Genomic DNA, 25,058 nt, shown 5'->3' on the forward strand with positions numbered 1-25,058 from the left:
CCAACTCATTCTAAAACGTATATAAATTGGAAATGGAAAGGCCAAGAATGGGTAAGATATTCTTTAAGAAGAACACGGTAAACTTTGTTAACAGATATCAATAGTTACTATAAAGCTACCATAATTAATAATTACGTACACGAACCTCAGAAAACACAAATGGAACAGATAACTGAGCCTAGAAATTGACTGATGAATATACAGACATTTAATTTATAACAAAGATGGTTCTGTAGAGCAGTAGGGAAAAGGATGGCCTTCTCAATAAATACTGTGGGGAAAATTGAGTAACCATATATAAAAATAAATAAAATCTGACAGCTGCGTCCAACATACACAAAAATCAATTCTTAGGGAATTACATATGTTAATATTAGGAAAATATATTCATGCTCTGGAAGTTAAAAAAGCTTCAGTAAGACAAAAGAAAAAAAAAAAACACCATGAATCGAAGAAAGAATGATAAATCTGACCATATAAAAATTTTGTTAAATAAAAGGTACTTTCAAGAGAGCAAAACAAAGCAAGGTAACTAACGAGAGAAGTTACTTATACACATCTAATCAATAACTGGCTGGTATCTAGAAAATACACAGAACTGGAGAATATAAAGAACATTTCCTACACCTCTTAAAAGTTCATTAAAAACGACAGACAATTCAATAGTGGGCAAAAATCTGAACAGATACTTGACAAAAGGCATCTAAAGTTACAAATAGCTATATGAAAAGGCACTCATCTTATTAATAATTTGGGAATGGACTACAAAACCAATTTAGATGCATAATTAGGTGGAAATCAAGGAATAGAGAACTACAATAGTTCAGATAGTGATTACCTGTCAAAGAAAGTGAATGGAATATAATTAGGTAGAGCCACATGGGGGACTTCTCAGGGGCTGACATTATTGTATTTCTTAAACCAGGGAGTAGTTTGTAGATGTGCACATTATAATTTATTCAGTTTTACAACTGTTTTCTGCACTTTTTGTGTCAAAATGTATGCTATTTTTCACTAGTAAAATACTTTTTAAAAAGCAGTGGAATAAATCACCAAGGAGAATAGAGATTTTAAAACAAGAAAAAAATAGAACTGCTATATTAATAGACATAATAAAAATGGGGGAAAAAGAACCAAACAACTTAGGCAATATAAATGGAAAATACATTTAAAATGCCTCAATTTAATAATTTAAATAACATAAAATGAGATTTTTCTGTCAAGTCATAAAATAATTTTAACTGTAATATTTATTAAGGGCAATGGTGGTTCAGAGGTAGAATTTTCTTCTTCCATGCAGAAGACCCTGGTTTGATTCCTGGCCAATGCACCTCAAGCACAGCACGACTTGTCTGTGAATGGAGGTATGCATGTTGCTATGAAAACAAAAAGGTTTCAGTGGAGCTTCTCCTTTAGGACAGATTAGGAACAAAGGCCTGGCTATCTACTTCTAAAAATCAACTAATGAAAACCTTATGGATCACAACAGTCCAATCTGGTTGTACACAGGGTGGCCATGAGCCAGGATCTGACTCAACAGCAAGTAGTAACAACACAACATAATATTTAATACTACTAAAGACATTACAGGGGCTCTGGTAGCATAGTGCCTAAGACACTTGACTGCTAACCAGAAAGCTGATGGTTCAAACCCACAAGCCACTCCTCGGAAGGAAAAGTTGGGCAACCTACTTCCATAGTGATACCACCTCAGAAACCCAAGGAGGGGTCGCTATGAGTCAGGTCTGACTCGATGTCATGTAACAACAACAACAACGACAAAGACATTACAAATCATGAATTCTGATTCAGAGTTTGGTAGGTAATGGAAACTGCGGTGTAGTAAATTACATGGTGTGGCTTTTCTAGCCATAAGTCTTTGTAACTCCGTGGTGGAATGTGCCATGAGCAACTGTGTAGCTCCTGACTATTAAAGTTATCCACCTGGGGTATTTCTGTTGGGAGCAGCACAAAGTAATTTTCTGGGAAGTTCACTCACTCTCAGGTGTACAGAATTCTGATGGGATTGGTGAGTCTGGCCACTCTGCCAGGCTCAAAAAGGAGCCCTCTTAGAGGCAGAAGGGATCTTTCACTGCAGCTGAGAGATGTGAGAGACACACTGCTGAGAGAGAGACAGTGGGAGACATGCACTGCTGAGAGAGACCGCGAGAGACATGCATTGCTGGGAGAGAGACACCAAGAGACATGTACTGCTGAGACACCAAGAGAGATGCACTGCTGAGAGAGACACCAAGAGACATGCACTGCTGGGAGAGAGACTGAGAGGCAGCGGGTTGCGAGAGACTGAGCATGTTCCTGAACTTGAACTGTAGCCTGTTGCTTCCCTAATAAACCCCATAATCTGTGAGTTTTATGTGGCCACTGCAGCAAATTATCGAACCCAGCAGAGAGGTGGTGGGTGCTGTGGGAGGAAGTTAGTGTCAGGGTTGCTGAAAAGGGTTGTGGGGAGGCAGCATGTCTGGCCTTGCAAGAATAGGCCTTGGGCTACTGATGGTGATTCTGTCTTCCTCTTGTGGAATTAGAAGAGGTTAGAAGATGGTGCCTCCCTGCCCCTTTGGCAGAAACTGATACAGGTTTTCTGAAAAACAGTGTAGAAATAAGCTAAAAGCTTTAAAAAAAAAAAACCCATACTTATACTTGAAATTCCACTTTTAAAAATCAATTATAAAAAAATTTAGTAAAATGGGTTAAAAAATTTTTAACAGTAAAAAGCAGCCAGAATTTATGCATCTAACAATGAAAGACTGGATATAGAAATGATAATAAGATTAACTAAAAATGAAAATTCATGATAATCTCAATAAATGCAGAGAGAATTTGAAAACACCCATCTTTTCTTTTCCCAGTTTTCTCATTTACTCATTTATTCTAATTGTGGTAAATAAATATGTAACAAAACATTTTTCACTTCAATAGTATTCATATGTACAATTCAGTGACATTAATTATGTTTATCATGTTTATAATATCCATTCCTGAAAAAAATATTCAATAATCTAGGAACAGAAGGAAACTTTCTCAATCTGATAAAAGGTATCAATGAAAAACCTACAGCTGACATCATACAAAATGTTGAGAGTATGAATGCTTTTCCCCTAAGATCTAGAACAAGAAGAGGATGTCTGCTCTCAGCTTTCTATTCAACATTGTATGGGATGCCTAATGCAGGAAAAATAAATAAAAGTGATCCAGACGGATGAAGTAAAATTTGCTTTACTCACAGATGACATAATTATCTATGCAGAAAATCCGATGGACTCTACAAAAAGGTTGTGAGCTGCTGTCAAGTCGGCCCCTGAAGCATAGCAACTCCATGCACAATGGAACAAAACGCCTGGTCCTACGCCACAGTCATAATTGTGATCCACAGGTTTTCACTGATTAATTTTCAGAAGTAGATTACCAGGCCTTTCTTCCTAGTCCATCTTAGTCTTGAAACTTCAATGGAAATTGTTCAGCATCAGAGCAACACATAAGCCTCCACCAAAAGGCAAGTGGCTGCACTTACGGTATATTATCTGGGAATCAAACCCTGGTATCCCACAGGAAAGGCAAACCACCCTTGCTTCCACAAAAAGGCTACTGGAAATAAAAAGTAAATTTAGTAAGATTGTAGGATATAAGATCACTATATAAAAATCAAGTGTAGGCCCTCCACTTTCAACTTGTGTATATAAAAGGACTTAGAAGTATCATTCCCAACCTTACAAGAAAAAGCTGAAGAAACTGAAATTAGATGACTTATTTTGGACATATCAGAGAACTAAGATTGCAGAGCAGATTGCCATCCCAAAATCTGGAATGACAAGGGAATCCAGAGATCACAACCAAGATCTGCTTACTTGGAGTAGAAGGCACTGGAGCTACGAACAGTTAGGAATGCTTAAATGTTAATTTTGACAAATTGCTGGTGGCTGCATGTGGACCACCAAGGGAATGAGAAACTTCTTGGGGCTACAGTCTTTAGTGTCTCCCATACTTCACTGGGTTTTACCTACAGAAACCACAATAGGTTCTCATGGTGGATCTGAGAAAGATACTCCTATGACTTTGACAGAGGGAAGGGAAGGATAATTATTATGAAATGTACTCAGATCACTCTCCAATAAAGGATTACTCTCCAGACAAAAAGAATTTACCAGAGCCATACCTCAACTGGTGAAGAGCATTCCTTCCCTTCTAGTTCCCTCGAGCCATACATTTATTTCACATAGGGGTTCAAAAAAGAGCTGTACCAATGGAAAAACACTAGTATAGTTACAGCCTAGATTAAAAAACTGATCATTAAGCCTATAGAATGCTTCTCCTTCCCTACACCTGACCACCACACCAACAGGGCTCCAGTATAATATAATGAATTACAACTGAAAGTGCAACAAGACTGAAAGATTCTCACTGAAGGGTACTTAGGAAAGCGCAAAATCAAGAGGGGACGGGGGGAAAAAAGTGAAAGGAATTTGAAGCCTCTGGCAACTATAACCCATGCCATGGAGTCAATTCCAACTCATAGTGACTGCATAGGCTTTTTAAGGCTGTAAATCTTCATGAAAGCAGACTGCCTTACCTTTCTCCCGTGGAATGGTTGGTGGGTTTGAACCACCAATCTTTTGGTTAGCAGCCCAATGCCTTAATCACAGTGCCACTAGACCTCCTTAGCCAAACCAAAACTTGAACATGATCCAACTACTAGCCAGATTAACATAAATTCCCACAGTAAAGGATTATTATCCCTTTAGCTCAGCTTTGAACAAAAATTACAAAGCATGGAAAAAGAAAAAAAAAGAAGAGTCAAAGCAAGCATCAGAAGCATACTCAGACATGACACAGGCATAGAAATTGTCAGGATGTTTTTTGAAAAAAAAACTATGATTAAAAGGTAAATGGAAAGGGACAAAATACAATGACAGGCGAATAATGTAATGGAAATTGTGAGAAAGAAACAAAAGAATATGCTAGATATAAACAACAAATTGTTGTTGCTAGGTGCCACTGAGTTGGCTCAGACTCATAGCAACCCTACGTAAAAAAGAACAAAACATTACCCAGTCCTGCACCAGCCTCATAACACTTGCTATACCTGAAACAGTCATTGCACCCACTGTGTCAATCCATCTCACTGAGGGTTTTCCCCTTTTTCACTGACCATCCACTTTACCAAGCATGGCCCCTTCCACCAGTGAATGGTCCTGTTCTGGTTACCTAGTGCCACTCTGAGAAGAATATACCACAAATGAGATGGCTTGAACAGGAATTTCTTCTTACAATTTGGAGGCGTTAAGTCCAAGTGCCAGGCTCTAGGGGCCTTCAGCTTCAGCTCTGCCTTTGATCCTGGCCCACTGAAGCTAGAGGCATCTATTCACTCAGGCAGCTATTGTTCGCTGAGGCTAACAAGCGCAAGGTCGACAAATAAAATGGCACAGTCCCAATGTTACCAAACCACATAGCAGGCCATTAATTCAAGTCCCAAGGTTGGCAGGGCATGGCAGGCTGCTGAACAACAACACAGCTACATACAGGGTCCAAGCGTGCCATAAACTAGCGACCATTCCCAAAGTTGCTTCTTATATATGGGAAGCAGATACATACCCAAAGCAGCTACTCAGCTGCTTGTGGTAGATCCCACCATGGAGTTGATTGCCAATCTCATCATGGGGAATAACTACCACCAGCTACCCAGCCACTCAACCAAGCCCAGCCAAGTTGACACACAAAAATAACCACCACAGGTCCCTTCTGACAATATGACCAAGTAGATGAGACAAAGTCTGGCCATTCTCACTTTCAAGGAGCATTCCAGCTGGACTTCTTCCAGGACATATTTGTTCGATCTTTTGGCAGTCTATGCTAGTTTCAGTATTCTTCACCAACACCATGATTCAAAAGCATCAACTCTTCTTCAGTCTTCCTTATTCATTTTCCAGCATTCACATGCATATGAGGCAATTGAAAATATCGTGGCATAGGTTAGGTGCATCTCACTCTTCAAAAAGACATCTTTTTCTTCAGCACTTTAGAGGTCTTTTGCAGCACATTTGCCCAGTGCAATACATCATCTGATTTCTTGACTGCTTCCATGGGTGTTGATTGAGGAACGAAGTAATAAGAAATCTTCTACAACTTCAATCTTTTCTCCATTTATCGTGATGCTGCTTACTGGTCCAGTTGTGGGGATTTTCGTTTTACACTGAGGTATAATCCATACTGCAGAGTGTAGTCTTTAAATCTTCACCAGTAAGTGCTTCAAGTCATCTTCACTTTCGGCAAGGAAGGCTGTATCATCTGCATATCACAGGTTGTTAATGACTCTTCCTCCAATCCTGATGCCACGTTCTTCACATAGTCCAGCTTCTTGGATTATCTGCTCAGCATACAGATTGAGTAAATATGGTGAAAGGATACAACCCTGATGCACTTCCTTCTTGATTTTAAACCATGCAGTGTCCCCTTGTTCTATTCGAACAACAGCCTCCTGCTCTATGTACAGGCTCCTCATGAATACAATTAGTGTCCTGGAATGCCCATTTTTCTCAATGTTACCCATAAATTGTTATGATGCACACAATTGAATGCTTTTGCATAGTCAATAAAACACAAGTAAACATCTTTCTGATATTCTCTGCTTGCAGCCAATATCCATCTGACATCAGCAGTGAAATCCCTTGTTCCACATCCTCTTCAGACTCCAGCTTGTATTTCTGGAAGTTCTCTATCAATACACAACTCAATCATTTCTGAATTATCTTCAGCAAGACTTTATTTGTTTGTGATATTAATGATATTGTTCAATAATTTGCACATTTTGTGGTATCACCTTTCTTTAGAATGGGTACAAATATGGATATCTTCCAGTCAGCTGACCAGGTAACTGTCTTTCAAATTTTTTGGCATAGACGAGTAAGTGCACAGCATCCGTTTGCTGAAACATCTCAATGCGTATCCTGTCAATTCCTGGAGCCTTTTTTCCCCCACCAATTCCTTCAGTGCAGCTTCAACTTCTTCCTTCAGTACCATTGGTTCATGATCATATGCCACCTTCTGAAATGGATGAACACTGATCAATTCTTTTTGGTATAGTGACTCTATGTAAAACAGACTTCACACCATTTCTCTTTGTCATTTCTGGCATAGTAGATCATATGGTTGTCTGATTCAAAATGGCCAAAACCAGTCTGTTTCAGTTCACTAATGCCTATGATATCAATCTTTATGCATTCCATTTCACTTTTGACAACTTCCAATTTTCCTAGATTCATACTTTCTACAATCCATGTTCCAATTATTAATGGATATTTGTAGCTGTTTCTTCTCATTCTGAGTTGTGCCACATCAGCAAATGGAGATCCTAAAAGTTTTATTTCATCCACATCATTAAGGTCAACTCTACTTTGAAGAGGCAGCTCTTCCCCAGTTGTATTTGAGTGCACTCTAACCTGAGGGGCTCATCTTCCAGCACAATATCAGACAGTGTGCCAGGGTTATTCATAAAGTTTTCCAGTAATATATCAGACAGTGTTTCATTGCTATTCATAAAGTTTGTTTTTTTTTTTTTTCAGATTGAAATTTCTCTATCCTTTTTTTTTTTTTTAATTTTGGGTGAAAGTTTACAGAGCAAATTTACTTTCCATACAGCAGTTCACATACACTTTGTCTCAGACACTGACTACAATTTACTACAATGCAAAAACTCCCCTCCCACTTCCTCCCAATAGTTACCTCTTTCCTGTGTCCTTCCCTGCCATGCACTCCTGCCCCCTGAGCTGTCTCCCTGTGCATAAACAGCCCTTCTTTCTCCCATTATTGTTCTCTCCAAAGAGTGTTATCTACCTAGTGTAAACATTCACCTTATATGCCTGTCTTTTGTTTGGCCGGAAGCCACAGGAGTGGGTTCAATTGCAGACCTCAAGGGCAGCTAGGGGCCACAGTCTCAGTGGTTTCATCAGGCTCTATGAGATCAGCAATATTCATAAGGTTTTCAGTGGCCAATTCTTTAAGAAGTGGATGGCCCTTCCCTTCTTCCACATCTGTCTTAGTCTGGAAGCTCCACTGAAACCTGTCCACCATGGGTGACCCTACAGGTATTTGAAATACTGGTGGCATAGCCTCCAGCCTCACAGAAACACGCAAGCCACCACAGTACGACAAACTGACAGATGAGTGCTGGAAACAATAAATATTGTAACAGAAATAAAGAATGCCTTTGATGGGCTCATCAGTACATTAGACACAACCAAAGAAAGGATGAGTAACTTAAAGAGAAGTCAATTAAAAACTTCCTGAACTGAAATATGAAGAGAAAAAAAAAATTGAAATAATAATAATAACAGAATATCCAAAAATTGTGGGCCAATTTTTTAAGGTGTATTATGTGTAATTAGAAAACCAGAGGAGAAAAAAGAACAGAGCAGAACAAATATTTGAAGTAATAATTGTCTAGAGTTTCCAAAATTAATGATACAAAATCACAGATCCAGAAAGTGCAGACAACTACAAACAGAATTTTAATAATAATAATAAAAGACACTTAGGCATAGCAAATTCAAACTTCAGAAAATGAGAAACAAAGAAAATTTTGAAAGAAGCCAGGGGAATTGGACAGAGATTGTACCTACAAACAAAGGAGGATAAGAATTAAAACAGACTTCACAGAAAAATTAAGCAAGTAAAGAATGGAGTAAAATATTTAAAGGACTGAAAGGAAAAAAACACACCAACCTAGAATTCTTTATCTAGCAAAATTATCTTTTAAAAGTGAAGGTGATACAAAAACTTTCTTACACAAATAAAACCTCAACCACCAGACCTGCTCTACAAGGTTCAGTTTGAGAAATGCTGAGTGTGTTTTTCCCTTTTGGTTTTCTAACTCCAGGTCTTTGCATATTTCACTATAATATTTTATCTTCTCAAGCTGTCCTTTAAACTCTTTTGTTCAGCTCTTTTATTTCAACATTTCTTCCTTTTGCTTTAGCTACTCTTTGTTCAAGAGCAAGTTTCAGGGTCTCTTCTGATGCCCATTTTGGTCTTTTCCTCCTTTCATGTATTTTTAATTACCTTTTCCTTTATTCATGTATGATGCTCTTGATGTCATCCCACAACACTCGTCTGGTCTTCAGTTATGTGTCTGTCAGTTTATTGTACTGTGGTGGCTTGTGTGTTGCTGTGAGGCTGGACGTTACACCACTAGTATTTCCAATTCTAGCACGGTCACCCATGGTGGACAGGTTTCAGTAGAGCTTCCAGACAAAGACAGATTTGGAAGAAGCATGGGGCCATCCACTTCTTAAAGAATTGGCCACTGAAAACCTTATGAATAGCAGTGAAACACTGTCTGATACAGTGTACACAAGATAAGCCCCTCAGGTCGGAAAGCACTAAAAATACTACCGAAGAGCTCCCTCCTAAAAGTAGAGTTGGCCTTAATGATGGGTGCAGAGTAAAGTTTTCAGGACCTTTATTTGCTAATGGAGCATGACTCAAAATGGGAAGAAACAGCTGCAAATATTCATTAACATATCTGTAAAGACTACAACCTTGGAAACCCTATGGAGCAGTTCTACTTTGTCTTGCAGTGTCACTATGAGTCAGAATTGACTCAAAAGCATTGGGTACACTCTGGTACAACTCTGTTAACTACTAAGATCTGCAAAATAACTCTACTTCCCCTAAGTCATATTCATCAGTTCAGGATTAGGACTTCAACATATCTTTTGCAGAGACATAATTCAACTCATACCTCCCAAAATCCATGTCCTTCCCTAGGGCAAAATACACTTATCTCATCTCAACTTCCCCAAGATTTAAACCTTTTCAGCATCCAATCTAAATCTAAAATTTCATTTAATGAATCATCTAATTCAGGTATGGATGACATTCTAGGTGTGGTCCATCCTGGAGCAAACTTCCTCTCTTATCTGTGGACCTGTGAAACCTAGAATACAAGTTACCTGCTTCCCAAGGGCAATGGCAGAACAAGCATAACACAGATACTCTCATACTAAAAGGCAAAAATTTGAGGAAAAGAAGGAGCCACAGGTACCAAGAAAGTCTGAAACCCAGCAGAGCAAATTTCATTAGATCTCAAGGATTTAAAATAATTCCTTGTCATCCAGGTTCACCTGGGCAATGGCTGTACCCTTGACTCTGGGTGGAAGCCCCATCCTTTGGACTCCAGGCAGTGATCTCTGACCCTGGCCATCAGCCCACTTTTCAGGCCCACTGGGATGTCAGCCTCAACCCCTCAGCTTTGGGTGGTGGTCCTGTTTTCCAGGCCTATCATAGTGGTTGCCCCAACTCTTAAGCCCTGAGTGGTCCTTCTCTCCTGGCCCACTGGGTCACTGACCCTACATCCTCAGCTTTGGTGGCAGCCCCTTCTCCTGGTTCACTAGAGCAGTGGCCTCTACCCACCTTGAAATGAGTCTGTAGCCCCACCCCTTGAAACCTAAGCAGTGTCCTCACTCTCTGAAACTGAGGAAGCAGCAATCCAATCCCCTGTGCTCATACCAGCAGTCTTGCTAGTCTTTGGACTAATGCTAAGAACATCCTTTCCTTTTCTTGAAAGGATAACAGATGGTCTCAGTTTAGCTCCACTGTCCCATTTCCATCCTGCAGAATTCCAAGAATTGAACTGCTTCCATTCTATCATGTCTTTGTCACCTTCAGTCTAAGCTGCTGAGATGGTTGAATGGATCCATGTGATATACCTAATCTCTTTAGCAAATGAGTGAATAGCCACACTCTTGGTGTCCTCTCCACAGCATGTTTTGCTGATTTCCACAATATAAATTGTTTCATGTTCTCCAAACCTTTGAGCTCTGGTTTCATTTACACACTTCATTCCTTAATTTGTATTTTTACTATATAGGAGGAACAAGATAAATTAAGCAAGGAGAAAATACGCTGTATCTTAAAGATTTTGCTGAGAAATCTCCTCAGTTAAATATCTAAATTCAGTACTGACAAATTCTACTTTCCACAAAATATTTGAACATAATTTAGCCAATTTTCCTGCCACCTTATAACAAAGATCGACTTTCCTTCAGTGTCCAATAACGTGTTCATCATTTCCTTGTCAAGCCTAGCCAGAAACACATTGAACAACCTTATTTCTAGTAACATTTGATTCATGATGACAGACGCTTTCCCCGTAACTCTCAATTCTTTCTAAGCCTTCACCAGAATCAATCTTAACGTCCATAATTCTACTAACAGTCTCTTCAAGACAAACTAAACTTTCACTATGAAGTACCTGAAAACTCTTCTAGCCTCTACCTCATTACCCAATTCCAAAACCATTTCGACACCCTTACGCATTTGCTACAGCAGCAACCCACTCTCAGTATGAAATTCATAGTTTACTAGCACTGCGGTAATAAAGTATCATAAAGTAGGTGACTCTAAAGAACAGAAATTCATTTTCTCAAAGTTCTGGAGGTTAGAAGTCCAAATCATGGTCTCAGCATGTTGATTTATTTGGGGCTTTGGAGGAAGAATTGTTTCATGCTGCTCTTAGTTTCTGGTAGTTGTTGACAATCCTTGGCATGTCTTTACATGCAAATACATCATTACATGCATTTTTCTTCCCCCTATGTGTAATTCTGTTTCTGTGTCTTTTATAAGACACAACTCTAAAAGAGATTAGGAATAGGATTCACCATGCTCTGGTATGATTTTGCTAATTTAACTGATAATATATGAGAAGAAAAATCCTATTTCCCCAAACACAGTCATATTCACTAGGTTGAGATGTCCATTTATCTGTTGGGGGACATAATTCAATCCATACAGAGCTCTGGTGGTGCAACGTGTAAGGCATTTGATTGGTAACCAGAAGGTTGGCTATTCAAACTCACCAGATGCTCCACAGGAGGAAGATGAGGTAATCTACTTTTATAAAGATTTATACCCTTGGAAACTCAATAGGGGTCACTATGAGTTACAATCAACTTCATGGCAGTGTGTTTGGTTTGCTTTGGTTAATTCAATTCATAACACATCTGTAACACTAATCAAAAGGAAGCTGTAGCAGCTTTATTTATCTGAGACCAAGCAAACTTCAGATAACGAAAATATCAGGGATAAAGAGAAGTATTACAAAAAGATAAAGGAGTCGGCACTCCAACAAGACATAACAATCTTAAATATGTATGCATCTAGCAAAAAAGTGCCTGATTCACGTTTTTAAAACTTACAGAACTTACACTCCTTGGAGAGAACAATCATGGGAGAAAGAAGGGCTGTTTATGCACAAGGAGACAGCTCAGGGGGCAAGAGTGCATGGAGGGATGGACAAAGGGAAGAGGTAACTAACAGGAGGAAGTGGGAGGGGAGCTGTTGCATTGTGGTAAATTGTAATCAATGTCATGAGACAAAGTGTATGTGAACTACTGTATGGAAAGTGAATTTGCTCTGTAAATTTTCACTCAAATCACAAAAGAAGAGAAATACTTATAGAACTAAGTGGAGAATAGGGAAATCCACTATTATAGTTGGAGACTTCTTCAATATCTCTCTTTCAGATATTAATAGTTCAAGCAGGCAGAAGATCAATAAGGCTATAGTTGACCTGCAGAGCACTGAGAGCCAGCTTAATCTAACTGACATTCGTGGACTACTCTATCCAACATCAGTATAATACACATTTTTCTCAAGTTCACAAGGAACATTCACTGATTTAAAAAAAAAAAAAAAAATTCTGGGCCTTAACAAATTTAAAAGAATAGAAATCATACAAAGTATGTTCTTGAGACTACAACGTAATTAAACTAGAAAACAGTAACAGAAAATAGGGAATTATTTTCCCTATTTGGGAATTAAATAATAAAAGTATAAATAACACATTCCTCAAAGAACAAGTATCAAGAGAAATTAAAGCATATTTTAGATTAAATGAAAACAAAAGTTACCAAAATTTATGGACTTCAGCACAGGTAATGCTTGCATTTAAAGCATTATATATATATATTAGAAAATAAGAAAGATCTAAAATCAAATAATCAAGGCTTTAAACTTAGAAAATTGGTGAAAGAAGAGCAATTTAAGCCTAAAGCAAGCAGAATAAAAAGAATAATAAAAATTAAAGAAATCAATAAAACTGAAAACACAAAAGATTGGGGGGGGGGGGGAATCAATAAGCCCCAAAGCTAGTTCTTTGGAAAGATCAATAAAATTGACAGACTTTTAGTCAGGCTAAACATGAGAAAAGGAGACAAGACACAAATTACCAACATCAGAAATGAAAGTGGGGTCATAATTACTCTTTCCAGGGACATTAAAAGGATGACAGGAATACACTGAACACCTCCAAGCCTACAAATTCGATAATTTTGATGAAATCAATCAATTCATTGAAAGTCATAAACTACCAAATCTCACACAAGGAGAAATAAATAGGGTGAAAATGTCTATATCTATTAAAGAAACTGAATGGATAACTATTAACTTCCAAAAAAAAAGAAAGCAGCAGCCTCAGATTTCCCTGATAAATCAATGAAATTTAAAGAAGAAATAGTAACAGTTCTCCACAATGTGCTCCAAAAAATAGGAGTAGAGAAAACACTTCCTAAATTCTTCTCTGAGGCCAAAATTACCCAAAAAAGACATTCCAAGAAAGCACCACCATTATCACTTGTTCTCTCATAAACAGATGCAAAACTTCTCAACAAGATATTAGCAAATGGAATCCAACAGTGAATAAAAATAATTATACATCATTTCCCAATGAGATTTATTCCAAGCATGCAAAGTAGTCTAACATTCAAAAATAAATCAATGGAATCCTGCATATCAAAGACTAAAGAAAAATCATAGGATTATAACACTTGATGAAGAAAAAACATCTGACAAAATCCAACACCCATTTATGATAAAAACTCTCAACAAACCAGAAAGAGAGGGGAACTTCCTCAACTTTCTAAAGAACTTCTACAAAAAACCTACAGCTAACATTATACTTAATGGTGAGAAAATAGACACTTTCTCCCTAAGATCAGAAAAAAAAGCAAGGATGTCCTCTCTCACAATTCCTTTTCAGCATTGCACTAAAAGTCCTAGCTATTGCAATAAGACAACTAAAGGTATATAGATTGGAAAAGAAGAGATAAAACGGTCTTTACGTATTATGACATGATGTTCTTTTAGAAAATCCCAAAGAATCAACAAAAAATTCCTGAAGCTAATGAACAGTTACATAGCAAGGTTGCAGAATATAAAGTTAATATACAAAAATCAATTGCTTTACTGTATACCAGTAATAAACAATTGGAATTTGAAATTTTAAAAAGTATGTAACACCAAAAAGAGAAATTCTTAGGTATAAATCTAATAAGTATGGAAAACTAGAAAACATACATGAAAAAAATAAAAAACCTAAATAGAGAGAGATTTGATGTTCACGGTTTGAAAGACTTGATATTGTTAAGATGTCAATTCTTCCCAACTGGATCTATAGAATCAACTCAATCTCATTTAAAATACCAGAAAGATGATTCAACAGTTTATATGGAAATGAAAAATACCAAGATTAACCAATGAAATACTAGAGGTATAAACAATAAAAGTGAAATTTTAAAATTCCACTTACAATAGCATCAAAAAAATATGAAATACACAAGGATAAATATGACAAAAGATATGTACGGCCTAAAAACTTCAAACTCTGCTGAGGAAAATTAAAGAAGACTACATAAATGGAGAAATATACTGTGTTCATAAGTGGGAAGACTCAATATTATCAAGATGTCATTTCTCTCAAAGTGCAATAAAATTCCCAGCAGACTTTTGCGCAGAAGTTGTGAAGTTGATTCTAAAATTAAAATGAAATGCAAAGGAACTAGAATAGCCAACACAATTTAAAAATAAATCAAAGTTAGAGGACTATCACTACCTGATTTGAAGATAAAAGAACCCATACTGTATGGTTTCATGTGTATAAAATTATAGAAAATCCAAACAAATCTCTATGACAGAAAGCAGATTGTAGTTCTCTCTGGGCAGTGGGGAGGAGAGATTACAAAGGACATGAGGAGATCTTTGGGAGTGGTGGGTAGGAGGCTTGCTGACAGAGTAGGGTGCCTCTCTGGGCATCTATCAGCAATGCTAAAAGAGCTCTGGAACACTGGCCCAAGCAGGCCAAAGCCTGAGGCCAGAAAGAAGCATGCTTGCAGCATGGCTGAGAATAAGCCGTTCTGAATGAAGAACTATATCCTGAGTGTATCTTGAATTGTAACTTCTGGTGGAGTGCCTAAGGGATTTGACTGCTAACCAGAAGGCTGGTGGTTCAAACCCACCAGCCACTCCTCGGAAGGAAGACTGGGCAATCTACTTCTGTAAAGATGCCACCTCAAAAACCCAAGGAGGGGTCACTATGAGTCAAATCCACTCAATGGCAATGAGTTTGGTTTTTGTTCGGTTTGGGCTTCCCTAAGAAACCCCATAATCATAAGTATTGTGCATGAGTTCTGTGTTGCCACTGCAACAAATTATCAAACCCAGCAGAGAAGTAGAGAGTGCCATGAGAGGGAAGGTTGGTGCCAGAACTGGCAAAAGGTTAGAGAGTGGCAGCATGTCTGACCTCCACATCACAGGAATCAGCCTTGGGCTGCTGATGTTGCTCTGGATCCTCCTCCCCCTTGTGAAGTTAGAGGAGGTCAGAAGACACTGCCCCCATGGCATTTTCACAAAAACATATCTATATAAATAATAGTTTTCTCTGGATTATGGAATCATGGATAATTTAAATTTTCTTCACACTGTTTACTATTTTCTAAAGATTTCCTTTTTGTAATTATATCTTGTTTTATTAGTTTTTTTGTTTAACCTGAGTTTGTAATACTTTTATAAGCAGGAAGTCCTAAAAAAAAAAAAAAGTGAGAGGAAAGTAGTTTCAGTTAATACCTGTCCTAGTATGGAATTCTAACCTATTTACCACCAACCCCTAAAACACCAAGGAGGAAGTGTAGGAATTCATATGTGGACCAAGTATTATATGCAGACAGAGTTAATAGTGTATTTTACATTCATGTGAATTACTATTTTTCAGATATTCATACATGTGCTGAAATTCAACCTCATTTAATCTGTAGACCTTCTATTTCACATATCAATAAATATTAAAACTACTCATGTAAGAATCTTCCAAAACTTATTCTCATAATTTATTGGCTGTAGGCTGCTTTAATTGGTTCTTCTTTTGCTATCAAACCAGTATGTAGGAAGGGTAAGCATAGTATTTGGCATTCAATTAATAGAAATTTCACTACATGTTCCTATCTCTCTGCTTTTCATTATATTCTAAGTCAACTTTACTATCAAACCTGTGCTTTGAGCCTTCTTATGCTGTTCAAATCCCAGAACAGAATTTAAACTTACAAAGGTAAATTAAATACTAAAGTCACATATGCTCTGTGCCCAGAAGGACACTGAAAGCTTGGTATCCACACGGGCTGTTAAAAGCTATTTCTGTTAAACACTGAGGCTTTTTGCAAATATAAGATAAAGATAGCTAGAAATCTGATTCCTAGTTAAGTGTGGCATTACTTGTCTGTGATTGATCTTGGGGAAATCATTTAATATGTACTCAAGTTCCTATAACTGTTTTGTAATAATCACCTCAGAAATTAAAGTCAACAAATAACTTGATTTTCATTATAAAAAGCACTATCAAAAAAAAGTAGACCTACTAAACTATTAGTGATTTAAAGGTAATTTAGTTTACCTCAAAGAATTATTCTCTGCTTTTTGCCTGCCAAGTTCACTTTCTGTATCCATTGCCTTTCTTGCTAGGGATTTCATTTCTTTTTCCACAGTGGTTATGGTGTCCTTCATTAAAGTCATATTTGACATTTGCTCCATACGTTCATCATCAAGCTATACAAGTAAAATGACAAAGTTACTGTCATCACTAAAAAAAAGCCTTAATCTTTCAAAAGAGACATACCACTTTGTACAAACTGTGGCATGATTTACATGATGAAAAGACTGGGTAAGACCTCAACCCTGGGACAGATTTTGTTACTGTTAGGTGCCGTCAAGTCATCTCTCACTCATAGCGACCCTACGTACAACAGAACGAAACACTGCCTGTTCCTGTGCCAGCCCCACAATCCTTGCTATACCTGAGCCCATCGTTGCAGCCTTTGTATCAATCCATCTTCTCGAGGGCCTTCCTCTCCTTTGTTGACCCTCCACTTTACCAAGCATGAAATCCTTCTCCAGGGAATGGTCTCTTCTTACAACATGACCAAAGCGGCCATTCTTGCTTCCAAGGAGCATTCCAGCTGCACTTACTCCAGGACAGATTTGTTAATTCTTTTAGCAGTCCATGGTACTTTTGGTATTCCTCACCAACACCACAACTCAAAAGCATCAATTCTTCTTCAGTCTTCTTTATTCATTGTCCAGCTCTCACATGCATGCATATGAGGCACTTGAAAATACCATGGCTTGAGTCAGACACACCTTAGTCTTCAAGGAGGTATCTTTGCTCTTCAGCACTTGAAAGAGGTCTTTTGCAGCAGGTTTGCCCAATGCAATACGTCATCTGATGTCTTGACTGCTGGTTCCACTGGTGTTGACTGTGGAACCAAATAATATGAAATCTTCAACAACTTCAATCTTTTCTCCACCTATCATGATGCTGCTTATTGGTCCATTTGTAAGGATTTTTGTTTTCTTTATATTGAGGTGTAATTCATACTGTAGACTGTAGTCTACAATCTTCATCAATAAGGGCTTCAAATCATTCTCACTTTCAGCAAGCAAAGTTGTGTCATCTGTGTACTGCAGGTTGTTAATGAGTCTTCCTCCAATCCTGATACCACATTCTTCTTCATATAGTCCAGCTTCTCGGATTATTTGCTCAGTATACAGACTGAATAAGTATGGTGAAGTATGGTGAAAGGATACAACCCTGATGCACTCCCTTCCTGATTTTAAACCATGCAGTATCCCCTTGTTCTGTTTGAATGACAGCCTCCTGGTCTATGTACAAGTTCCTCATGAGTACAATTAAGTATCCTGGAATGCCCATTCTTCTCAATGCTACCCATAATTTGTTATTATGCACACAATCGAATACTTTTGCATAGTCAATAAAACACAAGTAAACATCTTTCTGGTATCCTTTGCTTACAGCCAAGATCTGATCTCTACGTGATACACATAGAAAAATGTAGAACGTACACTGTATCTGTGATGATATCCCTTGTTCCACATCCTCTTTTGAATCCAGCTTGCATTTCTGGAAGTTCCTGGTCAACATACTGCTGCAACCATTTTTGAATTATCTTCAGTAAGATTTTATTTGCATGTGGTATCAATGATATTGTTCAATAATTTCCATATTCTCTGGGATCACCTTTCTTTGGAATGGGTACAAATATGGATCTCTTCCAGTCAGTTGGCCAAGTAGCTGTCTTCCAAATCCCTTGGCATAGCTAAGTGAGTACCTCCAGTGCACCATCCGTTTGTTGAACATCTCAATGGGTATCCTATCAATTCCTGGAGGCTGTTTTTTGCCAGTTCCTTCAGTCCAGCTTCGACTTTTTCCTTCAATATCATTGGTTCTTCATCATATGTCACCTCCTGAAATGGAGGAACATCAACCACTTCTTTTTGGTACAATGACTCTGTGTATTCCTTCCATCTTCTTTTGATGTTTCCCACATCATTCAATATATCGCCCACGTAAAACCCAGAGAGGTTTTAGCAACAAGAACAAGCCCCTGAATAGTTTTTCTATAAAACTTACAGTCTACATTTTTCAATCTGGTTCAATTCGACTATTAACAAAAGGATTCCTTCTTTGTTTTCCCAACATTAAAAAACTACACATAAAAAGTGAGATTACTGTTTTGCTCCTGTCTGCTGCATTTTTTAAAAATTCATAACAACATATTACAAATGAATTTATAAAATTATTCAATTAAATTTGGTAACAGAAAGTAAAATTCCTTTAATTCTGTATATATTTCATAGTATCTCAAATGTATTTTCATAACATCTCAACTCTTTGACTGGTAAATCAAATATACTTTTTCATTAATTTTTATTTCATCATAATTTCTCTGCCCTATCCTTTTCTTAGGTAGAATAAGTCATTTTCCCCATATTTGACAATATTATATGAAATAGGGAGATGAGAAAATTGCTAAATTCTCTTAAATTCCAAATTTGAAAAAAAAAAACATTTTTGCAACCTAACATAAAAAAGAATTTAGTCACATTTTCAGAAGGAAATACACAAGTGAAAAATTGATAAATTATACCATATATACCATCTTATATATTTTATGGGAGCTCTGGTGGCATATTGCCTAAGGCATTTGACTGCTAACCAGAAGGTTGGTGGTTCAAACCCACCAGCCACTCCTCGGAAGGAAGACTGGGCAATCTACTTCTGTAGAAATAACGCCTTAACAACCCAAGGAGGGGTCGCTATGAGTCAGAATCTACTCGATGGCAGTGGGTTTTTTTTTTTTTGGTATATATTTTAGGACTACAAATCATACACAGTATTTTACCTCTGAAAAAATAAAAGAACTTTTTTGAACACAGAAAAAGGAGAAAGAATAAACCATTAATAGTTTATAGCCAAAAGTGCAAAACTGATGTGTCTTTACGTTATGAACTGTACACTCCAGCTCCTCTATCCTTTGTTCCAAGTGGGCTTTCTCATTAAATGCCGTCTCTTGAGCAATCTGTTTAAAACATAAAAACAAAATAAAGTATCTTTAATTTCCCTGCATATGTGTCTCACATACGTTCATACAGATAAAATAACTTTCAAACCTTTAGCCTTTCCCTCAGACTATCTCGTTCTGTGGTCATTCTTCGTAAATCAGTGAAGGCAACATCTCTTTCTGTCTCTACCCGCCGAAGAATAGCATGCGCTGTTGTTGATTTAGGCGACTTACAGCTTTTCATCATTTCTCGTCGAAGACGGGCAATTTCTTCCTGTGCCTATTAAATAAATACACAGATATATCCTGCTTTAACAAGTTTTAAAACAGACAATTTTATATCTAACCAGTTAAAATACAAATCTACATTCATATGCATGCAACAGGGTAATGGTGTAATTTTTATTTTAACAAATGAGTTTATACATGCAAATAAAAATGAGTTTATACAAGTTTGATTTACAATATCTTTGCCAAAATTTAAAAAAAAAAATTAATTTGGAGGAAGTCATTATAAGAGAAATTGTTTTTACAACTATACATGTAAAGACTGTTGAACTGTCAGATACTTTTGTTATATGTTACTATTTAACCAAAACAAAATTTTTAATTATTTCCTAAGAAATAACATAGTGTACACATTTGTCTGTTTTATGGTGTCATTTGAATTCAGCACAATTCAGGCAGAATCCTGGTTTAATGAATATTATCATAATGTTCCCCTCTCTCTATATAAAAATATGTATGGCATCTTTCCATGTGCTGGCTACTTTTACTTTGATAGAAAAGCTTGCCAATCCATACTGATAACCAAACATCCTCTGCACAAACCTGCTGAACCATCATCCTCAAGTGCCAAATCTATTCCACATCTGTATGATTTCATATCCTATTGTACTATAGAAGTCTCCTTATCTTCCTTCCTCTCAATTTTGGTGGCTGCCTATTCAACCTGTCCCCAAGTCTAAGAGGAAGACATATTATTTCCAGTTTTCATAGCTAAGCTTTCACCAGAACCCTGGACCCCAACTCCTATTGTGTTTTCTAAGATCTTCCTAACTCAGTTATACTTAATAACTCTCACCTTGAAGTGGAGCCCTCTTTACTAGCTTTCTTCTCGAACTTCATCCTCATATAGGATACCTATAGCTTGAAAAATTGTCACTCAATCCTTATGCCCCATTTCCACCCTATATCTCTTCTTCCTGTGAATTTTTTTTTTTTTTAAGTACCATCATCTGACATAGTGGGTAAAGCTTTGTTTGCTAACAAGAGGGTCCGAGGTTTAAACCCACTAGCTTCTGCATGGGAGGAAGATGAGGCAATCTATTTCCATAAAGATGCACACAGCCTCAGAAACTTAATGGGGATTGCTATGAATTGAAATCCACTCGATGGCAGTGGGTTTGGTTTACTCTCTGTACCAATTGTCAACAGTTCTTAAGCACCCATTCTCTCACTCTAGTATAAACTAGTCCTTCACTATAGTGTAGACTGGTGTTAACCTCCATCACTCTCATGCAAAGACCTTATCCATAATTAAACCTCAAAACTCACCCCTTAGCAATGACTTCTAAATCTACATATTCCTTTCTTGCTCTCCCCTTGCTAGTCCCACATTTCTTAATGCCTAATGGCAATTAGAAGGTGCTGTGATTAAAGCACTAGGTTGTCAACCAAAAGATCTGTGGTTCAAACCCATCAGCTGCTCCACAGGAGAAATATAAGACAGTCTCTGCTCCTGCAAATATTTATAGCCTTGGAAATCCTATGGGGCAGTTCCACCCTGTCCTATAAGGTCACTACGATCAGAATTGACTTGATGGCCATGAGTCTGGTTTGGTTTTGGTTTAGTAGCAATTACTACCCAAATGTACCACCGTCATCTTACTCCAAAAACCAAACTAACAACATTCCCCTCAAACTAGCAGTAATTTTCCTTTTTCTTCTTCTACTATCACAATTCTCTCAATCACCTGAGACAGAATTTCAGTTATTTCCATCCCTCCCTTCTTTCCTTCTAAAATCAGATCTTGTCAAGTCTTCCCGTTTTTAGCACCTGTCCTGATCTTTATTTCCACTGATAATACCCTAGCTCAGTTTCTTAATACCACATGTGTGGACTACCATAACAGCCTCCTAAAGAGTTTCATTGTCCATAGGGTCTCCTTCTACAATCTCCCCAAAGGAGAGATTAAGTTACACAAGGAGAAAATATAGAAAAATCATGTAAGAGATATTAGATTGCCACCAGGTTAATACTGTAAAAATATTTTGTTCGTATTTCTCCTGCTTAAAAAAAAAAAAAAAATTGCTTGCCCATTAATTATAGGGCAAAGGGTAAAGTCCTTATAAGATCCATTGAATGACTGCTACCATTTAACCCAGCAGTGAACAAGCTGCATACAGCTCAGAGGCCACATCAAGTCTGCTACCTATTTTAGTATGCTTATGAGTTAAGAATGGTTTATACATTTCCAAACTGCTGGAGGAAAATCAAAAGAAGAATATTTCATGACATATAAAAATTATATGAAATGAAAGTCTCAGTGTCCTTAAATAATGGTTTATGGTAGCATATCTACATTAACTTATGTACCTTCTATGGCTGTTTTCATGCTACAACAGCAGAGTTGAACAACTGTGGTAGAGACCATATGGGCTGTAGAGCTGACAATTAATTATCTAGCTCTTTATAGAAGAAGTTTGTAAACTCTTGCTCCAGGTAATCTACCTTTCAAGACTTAGCTCCCCTTTACTCCACTGATACAAACCTTCTATTCTAGTCTTAAATTAATCTACCTAACAATCTATTGATTTTCCTGCTTCTATCCTTTGCCTTGTACTGTTCCTTTAGCCTGGAAAGTCCCTGCTAGTCCTTTTAGGGGTAAGAGAAATCCCATTCATCCTTCAACCCTCAAACTCCTTGAAGCAAAGATTTACTTGATCACCATAACTAAAAATGCCCACTTCTTTTACTTCTTCCATATCTTCTAGAACACTAACAAAAAATAAATACAAGAGAATATCCTTTATCTCCCCAACTAAATTACAAACTTACAGAAAACAGGGTCTGCATCTTATAATTTTCTCTATACCCTAGAGCAGCAAACTCAGAACCCTACATATAGTAGGTAACATAAACATAGGCTGGATTAAGTTCCTGAGCATTTAAATATTTTGTCTTCATTTAAAGAACCACATAACTGTACGTAATAATAAAATTTAATATTTTTAAAAGAAATTATGTTGGTTGTCTCTGGGATTTAACATTTATCAGATAACAAAGCTATTTGATTAATCAAAAAAAAACAAAACAAACTCACTGCCGTTGAGTCGAATCCAACTTACAGTGACCCTTCCTTGAGTTTCCGAGATGATCACTACAAGGGCTATAAAATCTTAAGGTAGAAAATATAGATAAACTAATAATTCTTCTAAATTAAGCAAATTATTACAGGGCATTTCCTAAAGTGATTCACAGTATTTCAAAGTGATGTGCTGGTATTATTTTACCTCCAAATCCTAATCTTTACACCTTGAATTCACCATATCCTATCATTTAACACTTCCTCCATTTGTTATTCTAAAAATCAGTGGTTATGCATTTATATTTTTAAATACTGGGAGAACATAAATGTGCATGTCCATATACACTTATCAGTCAACATAATATTCTGGAAAATACGTAACATTTCATTAAGAATTTCTTAAAAATGAATGTAATTCCCAAATTTTACATTAACTTGACTGGCAGATTTCAGCATTCTTATAGAACTTAAGAATAATTCCATTATCTCTAGAATTGAATGTTATTAGTTGTGTATTTTGTTTATTTAAAAAATATGTTTGTTGTTGTTGTTGTTATGTGCCGTCGAGTCAAACCCGACTCATAGCGACCCCTCCTTGGGTTTCCGAGGCAGTATCACTACGAAAGTAGGATTGCCCAACCTTCCTTCCGAGGAGTGGCTGGTGGGTTTGAACCGCCAGCCGTCTGGTTAGCAGGCAAGTGTCTTAGCCACTATGCTATCAGAGCTCCCGAAAAATATGTTTACCTGTTCATAAAGAAGAAAGGTCTTGTCTCTCTCAGATGTGAGAACCTTGACATTACCCTGAATTTCTGCCAAATGACGCTCATATTTTTCCAGCATGCATTTAAGTTCTTCACGATCTCTTGTTGTCTTCAAAAGCTCTACATCACAGTTTGCACCCTACAATTATTATATAAGAAATTAAAAATTCTTATTTGACATGTGGTATTAGCAAACTGATGGCAGTACACAATCTCAACTTAAGTAAATGTGAGCACAATCATAAGAGGAAGTGATGGAAAAAGAGTCCCAAAATATCTCTCTTTTAAAGAGCCTCATCTCAAATTCCTCCACATCTGTCTGATCAACTTGCAATTATTACTAACGCCTGGGATAAAGAACCAACATCTGTGGTCCACTGCACTATCAAAAAGATCTCTGTTGCCCAGCCTCTTTGATATAGCAGTTCAAGCTAAATTTAAACTGAATTTTTTTCAGATTAGGTAAACCAAAAATAGAAGTCAAGGTTCGAGCAAACAGTTTCAAAAATATCTATAAATTTCCAAAACCTACCCGGGAAGATGGAGATGGGCGTCTTGGGCTTTTAGATCTACTTCTAATCATCTTTCTCAAATTTTGAGCTTCACTCTTGTAGTAATCTCTGTCTGCTTCTAAAGTCTTGACAAAGGAATCAAGTCTGGAAGGAGATTTATTTTGTGCTTTTTCAGTCTCTAAAATTATCTTGCCAAGGAGGAAAAAATTAGGCCATTATTTCAAGATAAACTATAGCATCATTTTCTAAATGAAAGCACGAAACAAACATAATTATTAAAATTGGTATTAAAAATACCTCAATTTGGTATTTAAGAATATTAAAGTTTCAAAATAATTCATCAATACTTTAAAAAGCAGCTAGATACTTTTTTTCCCCAACATTATTGGATATGCTATGCATTTATTTCACTTTAAGTGCCCCTAAATTTATTCAGTAATTTTGAAGAGAAAATGGTAAGGAAATATTAGAGATGCCAGGTACGTCCAAAGACCTAGTACAAGCTGTAGAAATGGAATTAATTTGCTTTAGAAAAACGCACATGCTACTATTAAAGCATCTGTTCACAGTGTTTAAGTTCTGTTCATTAACAGGCCCATAACAGAAGAAGAAATTGAAAAGGTCATCAAAAAATTACCAACTAAAAAAAGTCCTGGCCCAGACGGTTTTACTGGAGAATTCTACAAAACATTCAGAGAAGACCTGATACCAATCCTACTCAAAGTATTCCAAAACATAGGAAAAGATGGACTCCTCCCTAATTCATTTTAGGAAGCAAGA

The 25,058-nt window shown here is 37.1% G+C and overlaps 1 protein-coding gene across 1 annotated transcript in view; it reads right to left on the reverse strand.

Moving 5' to 3' along the window:
• The window catches only part of TSGA10 (testis specific 10), a 149,325-nt gene extending 124,976 nt beyond the window's left edge, over positions 1-24,349 (reverse strand). Inside the window, exons 1-5 of the mRNA XM_007959465.2 lie at positions 24,299-24,349; positions 23,750-23,905; positions 19,804-19,974; positions 19,635-19,712; positions 16,730-16,881 (exon numbers count right to left, since the gene is read on the reverse strand). Coding sequence (XP_007957656.1) covers positions 16,730-16,881; positions 19,635-19,712; positions 19,804-19,974; positions 23,750-23,905; positions 24,299-24,349 — 608 coding nt within the window. The remainder of the gene's footprint in view (positions 1-16,729; positions 16,882-19,634; positions 19,713-19,803; positions 19,975-23,749; positions 23,906-24,298) is intronic.
• Positions 24,350-25,058: the final 709 nt, after the last annotated feature.

Source organism: Orycteropus afer, unplaced genomic scaffold (genome assembly GCF_000298275.1).
Source record: "Orycteropus afer afer isolate SDZICR_OR568_19922 unplaced genomic scaffold, OryAfe1.0 scaffold00017, whole genome shotgun sequence".
NCBI classification, from domain to species: Eukaryota; Metazoa; Chordata; class Mammalia; order Tubulidentata; family Orycteropodidae; genus Orycteropus; species Orycteropus afer.